The following is a 20,670-nucleotide window of genomic DNA, read 5'->3' on the forward strand; positions in this document are numbered from 1 at the left end:
TATAAAGAAAGTTTACCAATAGAAACGTTAAACCGAAATTTTGAACAAATAATTTTAATAAGTACATTAATTCGAAAATTAATGCTTGGTCATATTGCACATTTAGTTAACAGTAGGTTATCAGTTATCAGTAGGTATCATAAGCAGCAGATAAATTAGCGTAAGCAACGCCCAGTCTCAAATTAAAAGAATAAAACAAAAAATAATTAGTGTCTTTCTTTCCTCCTCAATATATCTTCCTTTTTTCAATATTTCTAATATTTTTTTTGTAAGTATATATTGACTGGCGCAGAACTTTAACGCTATTAGTGCATTTTCATTTTTAGCACACATTTTGCCACGAGTTTGATTGGCTATACTTTCCCAGTGAGAATTATGTTGTGCTTTCTGAACCTCTACGTTCTTTAGTCTACGTAGTTCTTCTCGTCATTCCCTCACTAGCTCTATTTATATTTCGGTATTTTGTAGTATATTGTTTGGTTGTTATACGACGAAACCAAATATTTAGGTATGTACTCAAATGTACTCGAGATTCTTTTTGCTTATTTGTCTTTTTTAAGATGAACCGAGAGAAAAATTACAAAAACCTTATTCATTTTCAAAACTCATTTATTGCACCAGTTGAACAATATTCACATCATAAATTAAATTTAATAATAGTAGGCACCAGCGTATGGAGAATACACAGAGTATGCGCTAGAATAGACGGCAGGCGCTACGTAGTTGGAATAGGCAAGAGGGGCAGCAGGATAGGCCGAAGTGTAGGCAACTGGAGCGGCGGCGTATGCGGCTAAGACTTGAGGCTTTGGTGCTGGTTTTGGGTCGGCTTTAGGTTCAGCAGCAGCGAGGGCCAAGAGGGCAGCTACAAAACACTGAAATAATACAAAAATATATTATTAATTATTGTAAAATATGGATATACAATATGGATATACAAATTTTAAATCTTTTGTTACCGAACTTGTTATTGAACTTGCTTTTCTTTAATAGAAAACTTCTTTAAAAATTCCTTATGAGATTTTTGTTAGTTTACTATTTTATTTTTATACATTTTTATTATAATTTCTTATAGTCTTCTAAAATTAAGTCAATAAAGGAGGGAATAATTAAAATAACGAAAAGACGTATCGGAAATAAATTAAGCGGAACAAACATATAGAACGTATCCAATACAACAGATCCAATGTGGAAAATACAAAAAGAGACGAACAACTGGAAAAGAATAGGAGTGGCTTACTACAGAATATAGCTTATTATAGAATATATATTCATAATATATATAAATCAGCAAAAAGATGAAATAAACTGGTATTAAAACCAATGGAGCAATATATCAACGCTTAATAATAAAATCCCATTAAAAAAATTTTGGATATTATTTGTAATAATATAATAATTTATTTAGGTATGCCACTATAAACAAAAAGTATTGTACGTGAAGATACTCACTAGTTTGAAGATCATGATGGTTATGGTGGATTGTTTGTTATTACTTCGTAAAAACAACTGATACTCTGAAGTCTAATCCTCCCACATTTATACAAATAAACCCCGTCTATGAAAGAAGTATAACCTTCCTCAGTGAATTCGTTTAAATCGTTGAAACCAAAAAGTATGCATGACGTGTTTTGCAGTACAAAAATGTAGCAAGAAGGTGAGCTTTTCGAGAATACTAATTACTGGCCAATGTTTTTTTTATTATCTTTGATTGAGTTCTGTAAAAATTACTGCGGAATCTGTAGTCATATAGTCATATAGTTTTTTCTTTATAGAAATATACAGGGCCATTAAAACAACAATTTAAAAATAATGTGAATTATAGTGTGCTCCAAAAAGTGTGGTATATCAAAGTTATATTTTTCCTAGGGGACCCTCTATATTTAGGTTGAAACACTCTATGTGTGATAATATATTTTTGAATTGCCCTTAAAAACTAAAGCTTAAACGATAAGTGTCAAACCGGCAAACAGGTGTATGTTCTCAAAGAAATTGAAAGTGTGTAAAAAAATTTTTAATAATCAGCCAAGTTCTTTCAACACATAACGTGCCATCATCAGAGCTTCCTAAAAGGACATTTAAGATAAGAGATTTTTTTATAAACAAAAGATTGAAAAAACTTACGTCCTCTTATAAATCCTTCATAGAAGAGTAATTGTTAAAATTCACATGATAAATCATGGATACTGGGCAAAAGCCACAGATATCGGGTATAAAACCCTTAGAATTAAAAGTTTATCACATATAAATTCCTTTTTTAACTATTTAGAATGGGAAATAAGCCACAATATTATTAAAAAATGATTTTTATTAACGTTTCGACGCCCAAATCGGGTGCCGTTGTCAAAATACAAAATACTATTAATATAAACAAAAATGTTGTTGCTTAGTAAAAAAATTCTTCTAATAATTTATTTAATTTGACCCATTTATATCGGCAATTCAGATACATATGATACATTTTAAAGTAGAAGACTTTAAAATGATATTGCCAATATTTATGAGTTGCGTTCCTGGGACGACTTTACTGAAAGATAGTTCATTCGATTACATGAAATCAACCCCAACTCAAGAATATCCGTCACAAAAAAAATCATAGCATGTGATCTGTCTTTAAAAAGACAACCACATGCAACGGTGACATTAAAATTCTCGCGTTAGAGATCTCATAGTAAATCACGAGGGAAAACCAGGAAAAACCTCGTGATACTATCCCGACATCGTAAGTATTTGGTCTTACATTTAATTTACTCTCAAAATTAATACCAAATTCTGACTTTACTATAATTTTGTTTAAATTATAAATAATATCAATAATACATGGGTATATAAGTAATACTAAAATATAAAATATGTACTAACTCGACTATTGACTTACTAATTGTGGTATTTTCTTTCTATTGACTTCCTCTTTCAGTATGGGTATCCACATCCTACTGCATTCCACCGAGGAATTTGCGACACAATTGGTTTCGTTTAGCATAATTAGAGCCGCTTCTTTGATTTTTCTCTTTTTACTATCTGTTTCTTTCAGGACTATACTTGAATCTCTCCACTGAACTCTATGTTCATTATCCCATGCGTGTTGACATATTTGAGATCTATCAAATTCTCTATTTTTAATATAAGATTGATGTTCACTTATTCTAACGTTTAATGGTCTTGATGTTTCACCTATATAAAACTGTTCGCATTCACAAGGTATTTTATAAATACAATTCTTTGTCCTTTCTTGTTCATTGTTAGGTTTAGTTTTAGATAGAATAGATCTCAATGTGTTGGTTGTTTTGAATGTTGTTGAAATGTTGAATTTATTTCCTATTGTTTTAAGTTTCTCGGATAGTCCTTTTATGTATGGTATTGATATTTTCCTCGTATTATTTCTTGTGAATGTTGTATTGGCTCTAATTATGCTAAACGAAACCAATTGTGTCGCAAATTCCTCGGTGGAATTCAGTAGGATGTGGATACCCATACTGAAAGAGGAAGTCAATAGAAAGAAAATACCACAATTAGTAAGTCAATAGTCGAGTTAGTACATATTTTATATTTTAGTATTACTTATATACCCATGTATTATTGATATTATTTATAATTTAAACAAAATTATAGTAAAGTCAGAATTTGGTATTAATTTTGAGAGTAAATTAAATGTAAGACCAAATACTTACGATGTCGGGATAGTATCACGAGGTTTTTCCTGGTTTTCCCTCGTGATTTACTATGAGATCTCTAACGCGAGAATTTTAATGTCACCGTTGCATGTGGTTGTCTTTTTAAAGACAGATCACATGCTATGATTTTTTTTTGTGACGGATATTCTTGAGTTGGGGTTGATTTCATGTAATCGAATGAACTATCTTTCAGTAAAGTCGTCCCAGGAACGCAACTCATAAATATTGGCAATATCATTTTAAAGTCTTCTACTTTAAAATGTATCATATGTATCTGAATTGCCGATATAAATGAGTCAAATTAAATAAATTATTAGAAGAATTTTTTTACTAAGCAACAACATTTTTGTTTATGTTAATAGTATTTTGTATTTTGACAACGGCACCCGATTTGGGCGTCGAAACGTTAATAAAAATCATTTTTTAATAATATTTTGGCTTATTTCCCATTCTAAATAGTTAAAATTGTAAAAATGCCACAAGAAAATAGCTTCAGAACATCATCTAAATTCCTTTTTAGTTTAAAATTACAACATGGCTGCGTCAAACCATTGTGAGTTCACGTGAACAGCTGAGCGCTGTCATTCATTCAAATGATAAAGAAAGAACCACTAATTTATGCGCCCTCTATATTGGTATGTAAATAAAAATTAAAAATTAATTAAATTGAAAATGGCTAAAAGGCCATGTGTTGGTTAAATTAATTCTAAGTGAAGATACTAAATTTTTTAAAGTTAAATTTTCAAAATTACAAATATTAATATTGAAGTGAAATGTTAACGTGTATGTAAGTTATCAAAATTCTTTTAAAAAACAAACCGTTATGGTTTGACCAAGTGTGGAAGAAGTTAGATGAAAACAAACCAAGGAGAAGTCTCATTTGTCAAGTTCAGAGTTCGAAAGCTGTTATTTTATAAAATTAACAAATTTACCAATAGATTAAGTCAAATCTCAAATATTCTACTTATATGTAATCAATTAAAAAAAAAACTCAAGAATACCGAAAAAGTATTGTTCAAAATACCTACAGCAATTGTTGGGTATACTGTATACTAAACCAAAATTATTAAAGAAATTTCTTAAAGATAGGATCAAATTTACAATTTAATTGAATCTGAGTGTTAACACAGTTTTGAGGATTTCTTTTCATTTCTCTACTTATTATTTCTAGATCTTCTAGTAGATTCATTTTAGTATAGTTATTATTTGGTATGCTATGTAGGATCCTACTATCTCTTTGGGGACTAAAGCTGTGTTTCGATGCATGCAAATGATGACCAAAACTAGATTTATCGATCTTTGAAAGATGTTCTTTAATACGTGTATCCAACGGTCGCATCGTTCACCTGACTTCTCCTTGGTTTGTTTTCATCTAACTTCTTCCACACTTGGTCAAACCATAACGGTTTGTTTTTTAAAATAATTTTGATAACTTACATACACGTTAACATTTCACTTCAATATTAATATTTGTAATTTTGAAAATTTAACTTTAAAAAATTTAGTATCTTCACTTAGAATTAATTTAACCAACACATGGCCTTTTAGCCATTTTCAATTTAATTAATTTTTAATTTTTATTTACATACCAATATAGAGGGCGCATAAATTAGTGGTTCCTTCTTTATCATTTGAATGAATGACAGCGCTCAGCTGTTCACGTGAACTCACAATGGTTTGACGCAGCCATGTTGTAATTTTAAACTAAAAAAGAATTTAGATGTGATAAACTTTTAATTTTAAGGGTTTTATACCCGATATCTGTGGCTTTTGCCCAGTATCCATGATTTATCATGTGAATTTTAACAATTACTCTTCTATGAAGGATTTATAAGAGGACGTAAGTTTTTTCAATCTTTTGTTTATAAAAAATCTCTTATCTTAAATGTCCTTTTAGGAAGCTCTGATGATGGCACGTTATGTGTTGAAAGTACTTAGTTGATTATTAAAAATTTTTTACACACTTTCAATTTCTTTGAGAACATACACCTGTTTGCCGGTTTGACCCTTTTTTAGAAGTGTGTAGGTACAAGTCATACAGTCTGTTTCAATTTAAACGATAAGTGTTTCCTATATCTAAATACAAGGTGTTTTTGCACTTTCTCTTCTTTTTGTATTTTTCTGTCTAACTTATTAGATAGAAATAATTATGCAATTAAGGTTCATGGGTACTTTGATGAAAAGGGGTATTTTGTACAAAAGTAAATGTAACAAAAGATATTTACTGAATAACCGTTGGACTTAACTATGTATAGGGAACCGTTATATAGAATGAAAGATCATTTAAATGTCTTCAAGTACACACTATTGGATATAGGACGAGTTTTACTATTTTATTTGAGAATAAAGCCACAATTTATGTTTAAAATTAAATTTTTTCGACGTATCGATACCATCATAATTATCAACCTGTACGAGTACACTGCTATACATAGGTCTCCCTCAGCTCGTTCTATCTGCCTCTGTCTTATACGGCCTGCATCCAGTTACAGATAACACGCTTCAAGTCGTCAGGCCATCTGGTTGGTATTTAAAATACGAAAATTATTCAATGTCATATGTAGGGCATATTCACCCAAAATATTAAAATTTGAATTTGATTGATGGCTGAGTATCTTGACTGGGTATATCGTCGAAGTTTGTTGATGTAAATTTTAAAGAACCGCTTGGATTGACAAGAAATTTGGCATAGGCATAGCTAACATGCCAAAGAAAAAAAGTGGTATGGTGCCGATGTGTGCTTTTACCTGGGGGTGAGTTTTACCCAATCTCGGGGGTGAAAAAATATATGTCCAAGATACGTCCCGAAATGGATAAACTGACTAATTTTAAGCAACTTTTGTTTTATAGAGTTTTTTCACCAGATCAATACTTTTAGAGTTATTTGCAAGTGAATATGTTCATTTCTCAACAAAATATCCACGTTTTTAGACGGTTTTTCGCAAATAACTCAAAATGTAAGAATTTTGTCGAAAAAAATATTCTTAGCAAAACCATAGCCTATAAAAAAGAAAAAAATGGTGTTTATATTAGGTCTCCATACCTAGCAATAGATAATAGATAACTCCTGTCACCTCTGTTGCCTGTCACTTCTTGTAACATAATGACCTAATGTTACCTATTGACCCACTTACCACGTGTGGGGGTCATATGTTGCCCTAGGGCCGTAGCCATAGGAATTTTATCCATCCTTTGGATCTTACCATGTTGGCATCTATATAAGACTTTTAGTCTGTTTTTGAAAGGCTTTGACCTTTGTGTTTTTTGGTTGGCTCACCATGTTCTTGTAACACTGATGCTCTTGTTACAGAGCGAAAACGTTTGGTTTCTATGTTTGTAGCCCTATAGGGGCTTTTTAAACTAGTATACCTTTTGGTGAGAGAAATAAAAGAACAACATCTGAAGAAAGATACAGAGAAACGGAAATCATGGATGACCGATGAAATACTCGAGCTTATGGATCAGAGAAAAAAGAACAAAGAAAATCTCAAAGAATATAAAAGAATACATACCATCGTCAGAAGAAAGATAAGAGAAGCAAAAGAGAAACAAAAAACAGAACAATGTCAAGAAATAGAGGAGTATCAGAGTCGATATGACAATTTCAATGTCCATCGAAAGGTGAAGGAAATAGCTGGGAAGTTCCGAAAACGCAGCAGCGGAAAAATAACAGATGATGAAGGCAATCTTGCCATAACCAAAGAAGATAAAAAGAAAGTATGGGAAGAATACTTGGGAAAACTTTTCCACGACCTTAGAACAGGAAAAGAACCTACCATTGAAGATAATTCAGGTCCCGAAATCCTACCAGAAGAAGTAACCACAGCCATCAGACAAATGAAGGATGGAAAGGCACCGGGACTTGATGAAATACCTGCAGAACTGCTAAAGCTATTAGATGGAGCACAAATAAAAATAATAAGTGAAATATTTAATGACATATATAAGGCAGGAAAAATACCAGCAGGGTGGCTCAAATCTGAGTTTGTACTGTTGCCCAAAAAAACCAGGAGCAAAAGTTTGTGAAGACTATAGGACCATAAGCCTAATGAGCCATCTTCTTAAGCTGTTTTTAAAAGTCATCCATAATAGAATTTACCGAAAATGCGAAGAACAAATTGCGCCCAATCAGTTTGGATTTGTGAACGCCGTTGGTACGAGGGAGGCTTTATTTAGTGTGCAGGTGTTGTTTCAGAAATGTAGAGATGTCAGTTGTGATGTTTTTGCATGCCTGATTGACTACAAAAAGGCTTTTGATAGAGTCCGACATGAACAAATGATGGAAGTGCTGAAGAGGACAGGGATTGACGGAAGAGACCTGAAAATAATAGCTAACCTGTATTGGAATCAATCAGCAGTGCTCCGAATAGATGGAGAATATACAGATCAGATCAAAATCTTAAGGGGAGTGAGACAGGGATGCTTAATTTCACCGCTGATATTCAATCTGTACTCAGAGCACATTTTTGAACAGGCTCTAAAAGATATTGATGAAGGCATCTCAATAAATGGAGTCAAGCTCAGTAACCTGCGATATGCAGATGATACAATAGTGTTTTCCAATACCATAGAAGGGCTGCAAAACTTAATGAATAAAATAACTGAAACCAGTAGAACATATGGACTAGATATAAACACCAGCAAAACCAAGCTAATGATCATCAGCAAGCAAAACATAACGGGAGTAAATCTGTATGTGAACCAAATGAGAATTGAACGTGTCTCACAATACAACTATTTGGGCACTATAATCAATGAGTCGTGGGACAATACTCAAGAGATTAAATGTCGCATCGGAAAGGCAAAAAGTGCATTCTTGACTATGAGCTCTGTGTTCAAGAGCCATGACATCACTCTAAAAACAAAAGATAAGGCTCCTTAAATGTTACGTGTACTCAGTGCTTTTATACGGAGTAGAAACGTGGACCTTGAAGGCGGAAACTCTATCGAAACTTCAAGCTTTTGAGCTATGGCTGTACAGAAGGATCCTGAAAATACCATGGACAGACAAAGTCACCAATGAAGAAGTACTACGGAGGATGAACACAACCGCAGATTTAGTCAACATCGTGAAGGGCCGTAAGCTGCAGTACTTAGGGCATATAATGAGAAATCAAGGCAGATACCAGCTACTCCAGTGTATTTTACAAGGTAAAATTGAAGGAAAAAGGACCCCAGGACGAAGAAGAATATCCTGGCTTGCTAACCTGAGAGCATGGTATAGAAAGACCCCAACTCAACTATTCCGTATAGCAACTAACAAAGTCATCAGAGCCAGAATGATCGCCAACGTTCGGAACGGACAGGCACCCTAAGAAGAAGACCTTTTACCAAGCCAAAAATTTTTTATTAAATTTTACTTTACTTATGTTGTTTTTATATGATCTGTAAGTTTCATCGATTCAAAGTGCTTATTTTTGAAGGAACGTGGTTTTAAAGTAAAATTTTTAAAAATTTTAATTTTGAAAAAAATTAGGGGGTGATTTTCCCGATTTCTTACCAAAAAAAGGGACCAACTTTATTTTGGGCGTTACTTGTTTACTTTTTAGCCTAAAAAATTAAAAAAAAAAAATAAGCATTTTTAAACACATTAAAAAAGCTAAAATGAGTTTTTCCCAAAAAAGTACTTTGTTTTTTGGTTATGGCACGTTAAAATATACGTTTTGGAATTTGACGAATATGAACCTATTTTTCATTAAATAATTGATGGATTCGACCGTTACTTGATGGAAGTTCATTTTATCTGACAATAAACCACTGAAAACGTTTTTTTTTTCTATACTTTATTTTTGATAGTTATAATAAATTTTGTGGAAGTATAGAAAACAAACGTTTTCATTGTTTTAATTTTCATTAGCTATAGATACCTCTGTTTCTACTAGGTACAGTGAACTAATTTATACACCATCTTTTTCACTTTTTTACATGCTATATTTTTAAAGGGAATTTTTTTTTTCGACTAAATACTTACTTTTTGAGTTCTTTCCGAAAAACCTTCTGAAAACGTGGTTTCGAACATATATTTTTCACCCCAAAAAGGGGGTGAAACTCACCCCTGGGGCAAAAGCACACATCGACATAATATCACTTTTTTTCTTTGACTTGTTAGCTATGTCTACGCCAAATATTATGTCAATCCAAGCGGTTCTTTAAAATTTAGACGTTTTGCAATATTTTACCTTTAAAGAACGTACTAATAGCCTTTTGGTTTGTTTTTGGTGACAGTCAATAGCATAGTTCTTCTAAATCCTTCCCAGTTCTTGCTTAAGGGGATCGATAGGGGATGCTATAGGGTATCTATATCTATGCAATAGGGGATCTATATCTATGCTATAGGGGATCTATATAAACGTAAATCAGGACTTGAATCTTTTACTTACACATCTAATCTAAAAGTGCCTTTATCCCTTGCATCAAAGCCAGCTTTTCTTTAATGCGAATGATAAAAAGGTTATTAAGTTGTATCCGGTCATGTAGGTAGATGCTTGAATCATCATTAAAGCTGTAGTTTCGGGCTTTATCGTGGTTGTTTAAGCTTTCAATATATACAGCAGGGTAATGAGCTATAACTATACCTGCATCCGGCTATAATATGCCAGAAGGTTTACAGATATTATTGATTTTTAATCCATCTACTTTAATTTTGATGATGTTAAATAATTTTGATCATCTGTAGATACTAACTGTACTGATCCAATATTTCATCTGACATAAAAGCACCCGCATATGTAGAACATGTATTTTACTCCTTTTCAGGAGGTTTTTTTCATAGAAACATGAGATTCCTAGTTGGTTGTTTGTTATATATGTTATAGTCAAAGCCCGATTTTCAGGCACTCCTAGGTTTGACTAGGCAATCCTCAGGTCTGACTGACGGTCTTAGTCAAAGCCCGAAATAAATTACAGTTTCGGCCTTTGACTAGTCAAACCTAGGAGAGACTATGTTGGTCAGGCAAAGGTCGAAATTTAATTTTATGAAATCGGGGTTTGACTAGTCAAACCCCGATCAGCTATTAAAATGTCGTAATTTGTTATATTAGGTTTAATAAAACGTCATTTTTTAATTTTAACGTTTATTATTTTTATATTGTTGTAATTAAAATAAAAAAAATAGTGTTTATTCTCACATGTTGAGCCATTATGGCATTTAGATTTGCACAATACGTTAGACCTTTTACACTTACATAATTTTGAAGAGCATTTTTTATTGCAGTAGCATTTTATAAAGCCTTGTCCTCCAAATTTAGAATCTTTTGTACTAATTTCACTTAGAGACAGCTTAAAGTCTGGAACATCTTCGAAATTAAGTAAATTCTCTTTGCATTATCTTATTTGATATCTTTAAAAAGTGTGTTTATTTTTCCTTATTTCGTACCAACTCTATATAAACCGTCAATTGTTTTATCGTCAACTGAGAAAGAAGATATTGGAATAAGAGAAGAAACTAAGGATCACCATAATACTAACGAAGCCCCTGGACCGTCGTCACTAGGAGAGGAAGAAAATGGTCAAACAATTCATATTACTTCTTCAGATGTGGTTTGTTGTATTTGCCAGAAAGAGAGCTCTGACGCACATACGTGCATAATTTGTAATCAGGTGGTACCTACATTGTGTCTGCGCTGACAGCACACTTGGTGCATACTATGGAGGTTTTAAAAGAAAAGTTACATGCATGCGTTGTGCACACACAGAAAACATTAAAATAAATAAAGGAAAGGCGATTGAAGGTCTTTATGCCCAGGTTAATGCTATGGAACAATTAAGTGAAAAAAAAATCCTCCAATTTCGATCAGAAAAACTGTAACAATACCGATCCCTAGCTTTGATACAGCCAAAGGAGTTGCTCGAATTATTTTGGGTATCATACAAGATAAAACAAGTGACGGTTTATATAGAGTTGGTGCGAAATACGGAACAATAAACACACTTTTTTCAAGAAATCAAATAAGAGAATGCAAAGAGGATTTTCTTAATTTCAAAGATGTTTCAGACGTTAAGCTGGGACTAAGAGAAATTAGAACAAAAGATTCTAAATTTGGATTACAAGGCTTTATAAAATGCTACTGAAATAAGAAATGCTTTTCAAAATTATGTAAGTGTAAAAAGGTCTAACGTAGGTATTGTGCAAATCTAAATGCTATAATGTCTCAATATGTGAGAATAAACACTAATTTTTTTATTCTAATTACGACAATATAAAAATAATAAACATTAAAATTAAAAAATGACTTGTTATTAAACCGTATCTAATAAATTACAATAGTTTAAGCTAGATCGGGGTTTGCCTAGTCAAACCCCGATTTCATAAAATTAAATTTCGACCTTTGCCTGACCAACATAGTCTCTCCTAGGTTTGACTAGTCAAAGGCCGAAACTTTAATTTATTTCGGGCTTTGACTAAGACCGTCAGTCAGACCTGAGGATTGCCTAGTCAAACCTAGGAGTGCCTGAAATTCGGGCTTTGACTATAACATATATACGAAGAAGGTATGTTGAAGGATGAAGGTCTTTTTTAAACCAACTCAAAAGAAAATTAAAGCAAACTAATTTTCAAAAATCATTTATTTGAGTATCATCTTTACATCATAAATTATTACGACTAATAATAGTACGCAGCTGCGTACGGAGAATACACAGAGTATGCGCTGGAATACACAGTAGGTGCTACATAGTTGGAATAGGCAAGAGGGGCAGCAGCATAGGCCGAGGTGTAGGCAACTGGAGCGGCGGCGTATGCGGCTAATACTTGAGGCTTTGGTGCTGGTTTTGGGTCGGCTTTAGGTTCAGCAGCAGCGAGGGCCAAGAGGGCAGCTACAAAACACTGAAATAATACAAAAATATACATTTTTGTGAGTTGTAAAATTTACAGATACAAATTTTAAATGTTTTTTTATCTTATAGCAAACTTCTTTTAAAATCTTTTAGTTTATTATTTTCTCTTCATACATTTTATTACAATTTCTTATTGTTTTCTAAAATTAAATTAAAAAGACTACAAATTTATGTCTAGCGCAGAAGACGTGTCGAAAAAAAAATATATATGCGGAACAAATGTAGAACGTATCAAGAAATATACTTGAATAAATTAGTGTTGAATGAGGGTAATCGCCATTTTCTACTTTTCGAGTATTACAGTAAAAAACACTTCCTTCTTTCTTTATCCGCGTCATTTGGTGTTGAAAGGAAGCACGCACTGATAGACTGTATGGATATAGTTTATACTGCGAAGTTGCATTTAACACCAAATGATGTGTTTATAGAAAGAGAGGAGGGTTTTTAAATATAACTCCAAAAAAAAATTAAAATGGTGCTTATCCCCTTTAAAAATAAACGATTCGTTGTAAAAATAACATAATTATAATTGTAATAACTCACCAGATTCAATGTGGAAAACACAAAAGGAAGAAAGGAACAACTGAAGAAGAATAGGGGCGTCTTGTATTCATTAAGAGAGTATAAACAAAAAGACGATACAAAATGTGTTATTATAGTAAAGGGGAGCAAAGCAAATCCATTAAAAAACGTTGTAAATAAAATTTGAATTTGTAGGAATATAATAATTCATTTATAGTATTATACTACTACATATTAAAGGCAACGAAAAATTGTACGTGTATATACTTACGAATTTGAACATCATGATGGTTATTGTTGATAGTTTGTTTCAACTTTGTAAAAACAACTGATACTCTCAATATAATCGGGCCACAATTTAAACAAATAAACCCCGTCTATGAGAGGTATAACCTTCCCCAATGCATTCGTTTAAATCGTTAAAACCAAAAAAATATGCACGATGTGTGGTGCAGTACAAAAATGTAGCAAGAAGGTGAGCTTTTCCTGAATACTAATTACTGGCCAATGTTTTGAAAGAGGTTCTTTTAAAGGTCTTGACTTGAGTTCTGGGAAAATTATTACAGAGTCTATAAAATACAAGAAATATAAATATATTTCAAAAGTCATTTACATTTAAACAGATTTTAGTAAGAATATTATAATTACTGAATCATAACTTTATAATTTATAAGAGTGACTAAGTTTATGCCTGAGTTGTAAAGGTAGTATTCGGTCAATTAGCTTTTCAAAAAATAACGAAAAGTTTCCGAGATCTTGCAGCTCTTTAGCTCTATCTTCATTACCGAAAGCTACAGCCATTTTCTTTCTCGGCGTTAAAATGAGCAAAGTAGTAATTTAAAATAATCCTCCTTGAATGTTCCAACAAATTACGACAATAACTTATGTACAATTCTATAAAATATACGATTAAATTTTTCATAATATGAGTTAAAAATCATACTTTTGATTAAAAATTTACAGCAAAAAATTCCTGAGATGCAACGTTGCAAAGAGTGCATTGTACATAAATGGTTAGATACGACATCATAATAATAATTGTTGTTAGACTATATTTCGATTTTGTATAAACACACATAGCAGATAACATAAAAACACAGCAAAAAGAACCCTCAAACTGCTAGAACATGAGAACATGACTATATTGAACCTAGACAACACCATTTACCAGACAGGAAAATTTCCCGATGATTGGCTGCTATTTACACTGCGAGGCATAAGTTAAGGATATAGAAAATGTATGCTCATTTTCAGAGTTGATTTTTTCGTGAACGGATTAACGGATTTTACTATTTCATTTTATTATTTTAGATATTTCATTAATATTTACACAGCTACGCAGATATTTAATCAAACTTCTTTTTTGTACTTATACTGGGTGGAAGAAAAAAAATGTTTTTCTTATGTTAAAATTGAAAAACCGTGTAGGGAAAACGAGGTACAAATCTGAGTATAGATCGGAATCGTGTTGTAGTCTTATGGTTTTTTAACACTTTATTTTTTGAATCTCCCTGATATCTTATGAAAAAAAAAAAAGAAAATAACAAAGAAAATAGGTGGTTTTACCCCTTAACATGTGTTTTAATGAAGTTAGAGTTAGAGTTAGAGTTAGAGTTAGAGCTAAGAGTAAGGTTGGGTAGGTGCTACGTTTTCTCGACTTTATTTTACGGAATAGAAGCTTAGACCTTGAATGATGTATCAATAAAAAAACTGGAATCATTTGAGTTGTGGTGTATAGAAGAATTCTGAAAATATCATGGACAGAACACGTAAAAAACAAAGAGATTCTCAGAAAAATCAATAAAGAAATGGAAGTTTTAAACACAATCAAAACCATAAAATTGGAATATCTCCGACATATTACACGTAGAGAGACATACAACTCATTATGCAGGGAAATAATCAAGGAAAAAGAAGCATAGGGAGAAGCAGAATATCATGGCTGCGCAACCTGAGAGAATGGTACGGATGTACATCAAATGAACTTTTCAGAGCAGCCGTCTCCAAAGTCCGAATAACTACGATGATTTCCAACCTCCGTCGCGGAGATGGCACTTGAAGAAAATGTGTTTTAACTCAACAAAACTAAATTAACAGTAAAAAATAACAGTTAACAAAACTTTAAAACAGAAAGGCACATAACGTAAACGGTTGTTATTGACACCCTTAAGAGGTATTTGTCGACCAGGTAAGCGGTATGCACAGCGCAACATAAGAGAAACAAGATTGTTTAATGGAGGCTCTGTTGTGTTTTGGGGTGGAATTTCCCTTAAAGTAATACTGATTTGGTGTCTACGTTATTTTTGTTTGAACACTCTTTCCCTTTCGCACTATATATCGGAAATAATTTCATCTTAGTGATATGGTAAGACATGACCTATCGCAGACGTCAGTTAAAACACATGTTAAAGACTAAAACCGTCTAGTTTCTTTGTTATTAATGATAACAGACAAAAAAAACAACATAGTATCTATGCATAACCACCTTTTTACCTTTTCCTCCATACATGGTGTCTCAAACTTGTGTTTCGGTTAAAACACATGTTAAACTACAAAACCGTCTATTTTATTTGTTTTTACAGATGAAACAAAATGCACATGAGAAAAACAAAATGTTCACAAAATATAAGACTACAATACGATTTCGATGTGTACTTATTATTGTACCTCCTCCTCCCTACAGGGTGTTTCAAACTTAACATAAGAAAAACATTTTTTTTCTTCCACCCGATGTAAGTACAAGAAAGAAGTTTGAGTAAATCTTTGCACAACTATGTTAAATACTAAAGAAATATCTAAAATATTAAAAAAAAATTTGTGGAATCCGTTACTACGTTCACGAAAAAATCAACTATGAAAATGAGCATACATTTTCTCTATCCCTAACTTATGCCTCGGAGTCTGATATTATATTCATACCACTACCAAAAAAAAACGGTCTCCCAAAACATGCGACGACTACAGAGACCTAGGTATGATGAGATAGACATATGTTAAAGATCCTTCTATGCAGAATACACCATATTAATATTTCCAATCCTTTAACAGCAGCTAAAGGAATTTCAGTTTGGATTTATAACTAAACTTTTTCCTAAATAGGGAAAAATTCTTCAGTACGAGTATTAGTCTGAAGAGCTGCGGACTTAAATAATGATATATTCGCCTGCTTTTTACATTATGAGAAAGCTGTCGACAAAGTGAATCACAGTAAACTTATCCATATTCTCAAAAAATTTGATAGATGTAATGTATAGCAATAATAATCTGAGGATCGTAGAACATTTATGTGTATACAGGGTGTTTCATTAATAATTGTCCATATAGTAACTGGAGAAACCAATCACCATCCCCTGTCGTACGCCTCTGGTAGTAGCTAGGAACGTTTTTTATCATAATTTAGTAGGGTGTCTAGTGGTTGTACTTTCTGCCAAGTATGAAAAGGATACGTCGAATAGTTTTAAAATGCTGAGCAAAAATAGTTTTTGTGTCATTAAATTTTTAGATAAAACACCCTGTAACTCAGTAAGGAACCATATTTTATTTAAGTGTTTTAGCTTAAATCTTCGTATTTTGTGCAAAGGTTTCTCCAGTTACTATATGGACAATTATTAATGAAACACCCTGTATACAACAAAAATGCATCCTTAAAATTGACAATTAAATGATTATTCCGAAGTATATAATATCCAGAGAGCAGTTCAATATGGTTGTGTTTTGTCTCCCTTATTTTTCAATATTAATTTACTCTAAATAACTATTTTGATAGGCAGTGGCAAATACTAACGGGAAGCTTTTGGTAATATACACGGTGTCCAGAAACTCTAACGACAAACGAAGACAGGAGATTTCTCAGATAATTTTAAGACAATTTAACCCAATTCACCTAGTCCGAAAATGCTTCTTAAGGGAGCTAGAGCTCTTTGAAGATGGCGTCATGAAATTAGTTTTTCTTAAATACCTCCAGAACGCTTCTATTTAGAAAAACGAAAATTGGTATGCATATTTACTTTTCAGAGATGAATTGATTCCATCCATTACAAATTTCTAGTACCGGTCATAGGCGTCCGTTTTGGGTAGAGCAACGGGTATTTTATCGCATAACTTTTTTGTCCTTAAATTTAATGCATTTTTGACATCGGATTATTAAATTGTGAGATATTCTAGTACTAAAAGGTACTCTTGCTTTAAGTCGATAGGACACACCGTTTTCTAGAAAAATCGATTTGAAAGTTTTTTATTGTTGGAATTTAAAAAAAAATTGAAAGAACTTTTCAACAAAAAACGAAGTATTTACCAACATAAAGTAAGAGTAACTTTTAGTACTCGAATAGCTCATAATTTAATAATCTAGTGTCAAAAATGCTCAAAAATTCAAGACAAAAAGTTATGTTATAAAATAACTGTTGACCTACCCAAAACGGACGCCTATGACCAGTACTAGAAATTCGCAATTAATGAAATCGATTTATCTCTGGAATATAAATACATGTACCAGTTTTCGCCTTTGTAAACAGTTTTTTTTTGAATTTTTTTTTTTAATTTAAAAAGCGAAAAATTTTCAAATAGATTTTTCTAGAAAACGTTGTGTCCTACCGATTTAAACCAAGAGTTCCTTTTAGTACTAGAATACTTCACAATTTCATAATTCAGTATCAGAAATGCATAAAAGTTAAAGATAAAAAAGTTATGCGATAAAATAACCGTTGCCCTACCCAAAACGGACGCCTATGATCGGTACTAGAAATTTGCAATGGATGGATTAGATTTATATCTTGTAGATAAATACGCGTACCAATTTTTGTTTTTCTAAATAGAAGCATTCTGGAGGTATTTAAGAAAAACTAATTACAAGACGCCATCTTCAAAGAGCTCTAGCTCCCTTAGGAAGCATTTTCGGACTAAGTGAATTGGGTTAAATTATCTTAAAATTATCTGAAGAACCTCCTGTCTCCGTTTGTCGGTAGAGTTTCTGGACACCCTGTATAAATTGTCAATAGTTATACAGAAGGCCTTAAAATAACTAGCAGAAATTCCATAGTAAGTCTTAATATCGATAAAATGCAAACGATGGTACTCAGCAAAACCCTAAATATAATCCATACCATTTCTATATCAACAATAAAACATTTTTCCACCTACCTCTACCGAAAGTATTCTTTTCCGGACCTGATTGTAGGGAGCAAAGTTGTACTTTTGTACAAAAGTGACGTCATGAACTTTCATTCATGAAGTATAACTTATTGACGCCCTGTACAATATCTATTTTCTATTACGTAAGTATCTATACATCTTAACGTTTATTTGTAGAACACCCTGTATTTTGAAGAATGGTAAAAAACAGTAAATTGTTATTTTGATTTAGTAATGTTTACATTAATAATTTGACTTATATTTGACAGTTGACAGTTATATGTACCTACTTGTTAGTTTTAGTTCTAATAAGTTTTGTTGGTTAGTTACATAAATAAATTAAGTAAAAATGAAAAATGACTTGTTATTTGAGGAAGGTGGAAAAACCGATTCCATGACATCTCGTAACGCGACAGTTCGTAACCGGACAGTTGGTAACGGACAATTCGTAACAGCGACAGTTCGTAACGGCGACACTTCGTAACGGCGACAGTTCGTAACTATACAAATTCGTAACGTCCAAATTGAATTATTCTGTTTATTGTTGTTAATGTGGAAACTAACTGTTATTACAGTTATAAATGGAATTATGTTTATCAATTTAACGAATCAGTATCAGGATAAATATTTTTAAGGCATTTCATATTTCGTGTTTCAGAATATAATAAAAGTATTTAAACCAAGTATTAAAGTATTACAAGCCACCCTCTTATCAACTATAACCGTTGATTGAATGCCCCAAAGATATTGTTAATCACAAGGTTTATTATAATAACAGGTAATTATAATCTTTTCGTTACAAAATGTTTATTTAAAAAGTTTGGAATGCCTAAAGACGGTTGTCAGATTAAAGATTTCAGGAATTAAGTACTTCATTATACCTTTGTCTAGGCATATGCAAATTTAAGGAACAATAAGAGGAATAAACTTTTAAGAATATTGTTAAAAGTTTGTATGTATTTAAATATTTGTTTGTGTTTAATGACTTTTAATATACACTGAAACATAAATATAAAATGTGTTAAACATATTTATTCCCGTACTGATTCGTTAAATTGATAAACATAATTTCAATTAAAACTGTAATAACAGTTAGTTTCCACGTTAACAAAAATAAACAGAATAATTCAATTTGGACGTTACGAATTGTCCGTTACGAATTTGTATAGTTACGAACTTTCGCCGTTACCAAGTATCGCCGTTACGAACTGTCGCTGTTACGAATTGTCCGTTACCAACTGTCCGGTTACGAACTGTAGCGTTATTAGGTGTCTGGTCACGGGAAAAACCATATGTATAACATGGGAGTAAAGTGCCTTTTCCTCCCTTGAATGATTACTGCCCTCCGCTACGCGTCGGGCAGTAAACTTCATTCTCGAGAGGAAAAGTAGCACTTTCCTCCCTTGTTATACAAATAGCTATTTCATACATACCATTTCTTTATCAACAACAGAACTTTTCATATCGGGGATGCAACCTAAATGGGGATTGGGATCACTCTAGACTAGAGAAATTCTAGTATTAGAACTGAGAGAGGCAAAACATGTGATTTTTGCAATCTGGGTCAGAATTATAATAGACTCTCATTATGGAGTAATGGCATGACGGTACGTATCTAGTGGATGTCTCGGGTTACCAACGAAAAATGTTTTACAAAGACTAGTTCAAGACCAACTGCTGATCTGTACATATGCTCATATGTTGGTCAAGTGATGTCGAAGGAGAAATACTATATTCCACAAGTTATCATGTAGGGTAAAATAAAAGCAATCAGATGGTCAGGTTAATCAGAATTATCTTGACTAAGCAATCAGAGACAGTGAACGGGTAAAATATGTTTAGAATTATTTAGTGCCGATATAAACAAACTTATGTAGTTCAGAATGATAGCCAACCGCCGCGCCAATGAGAATATGGAATGGAAAGAAACAGGTTAAAAATATTTAATTTATTTGGATGTTGACAAATAAATTAATGATATTACAAGTAAAACTGATTTGATTAAGGCCATGGGTACATAATTCGCAAATATTTTACGGCTATCCCTACTTTTTCTTTCTTTACACGGCAAATTATGTGTAGTAAAATTCACACTGGTATAGATATGTAAACATTAATAGAATGTCATTCTACTTGACAATGTCATCATTAACTTTAAAGAGATGGCTTTTGAATGTTCTTGGAAAACTGTCACTTATTTGTATAATTGCAAATTATTATTTCAGTTATAAATGTGATAACTTTTTCACTAACCATGTATCCAGTGATTGTAATAATTTATATGCACAACAAAAACTAATACTCAATCGAGAAAAGAGGAAAAGTGTTAAAGTGACTTTTTAATAATATATTGTTACTATGGAACGCTTACAATTATTTTGAACATCTTTAACAACCAAATACTTGGATCACACAATATATTCCTGATGTATTCTCTGCTTGGATCTTCCATAAAATAACAAACAATAAATAATTTTTTATTAAGTTCACGTCTTAAATCAATTATTTATCA

The 20,670-nt window shown here is 32.2% G+C and overlaps 1 protein-coding gene across 3 annotated transcripts; it reads right to left on the reverse strand.

Annotated features, from left to right (window-relative positions):
• Positions 1 to 588: 588 nt before the first annotated feature.
• On the reverse strand, positions 589 to 13,423 carry LOC114333376 (neuropeptide-like 3). Of its 3 annotated transcripts, none has more exons than XM_050652802.1 (2): positions 13,300 to 13,414; positions 589 to 872 (listed from the first exon to the last, which is right to left on the reverse strand). In XM_050652802.1, the coding sequence occupies exons 1-2, from the start codon at positions 13,312 to 13,314 to the stop codon at positions 651 to 653; spliced, it is 237 nt and encodes a 78-aa protein (XP_050508759.1). In that variant the 5' UTR covers positions 13,315 to 13,414; the 3' UTR covers positions 589 to 650. The 3 variants fall into 3 exon arrangements, with proteins under 3 accessions (XP_050508759.1, XP_028139046.2, XP_050508750.1); XM_028283245.2 differs by lacking the exon at positions 13,300 to 13,414 and adding an exon at positions 1,450 to 1,569; XM_050652793.1 differs by lacking the exon at positions 589 to 872 and adding an exon at positions 12,219 to 12,495 and having other exon boundaries at positions 13,300 to 13,423.
• Positions 13,424 to 20,670: the final 7,247 nt, after the last annotated feature.

The sequence above is a fragment of the Diabrotica virgifera genome, chromosome 1 (assembly GCF_917563875.1).
Source record: "Diabrotica virgifera virgifera chromosome 1, PGI_DIABVI_V3a".
Classification (NCBI taxonomy): domain Eukaryota; kingdom Metazoa; phylum Arthropoda; class Insecta; order Coleoptera; family Chrysomelidae; genus Diabrotica; species Diabrotica virgifera.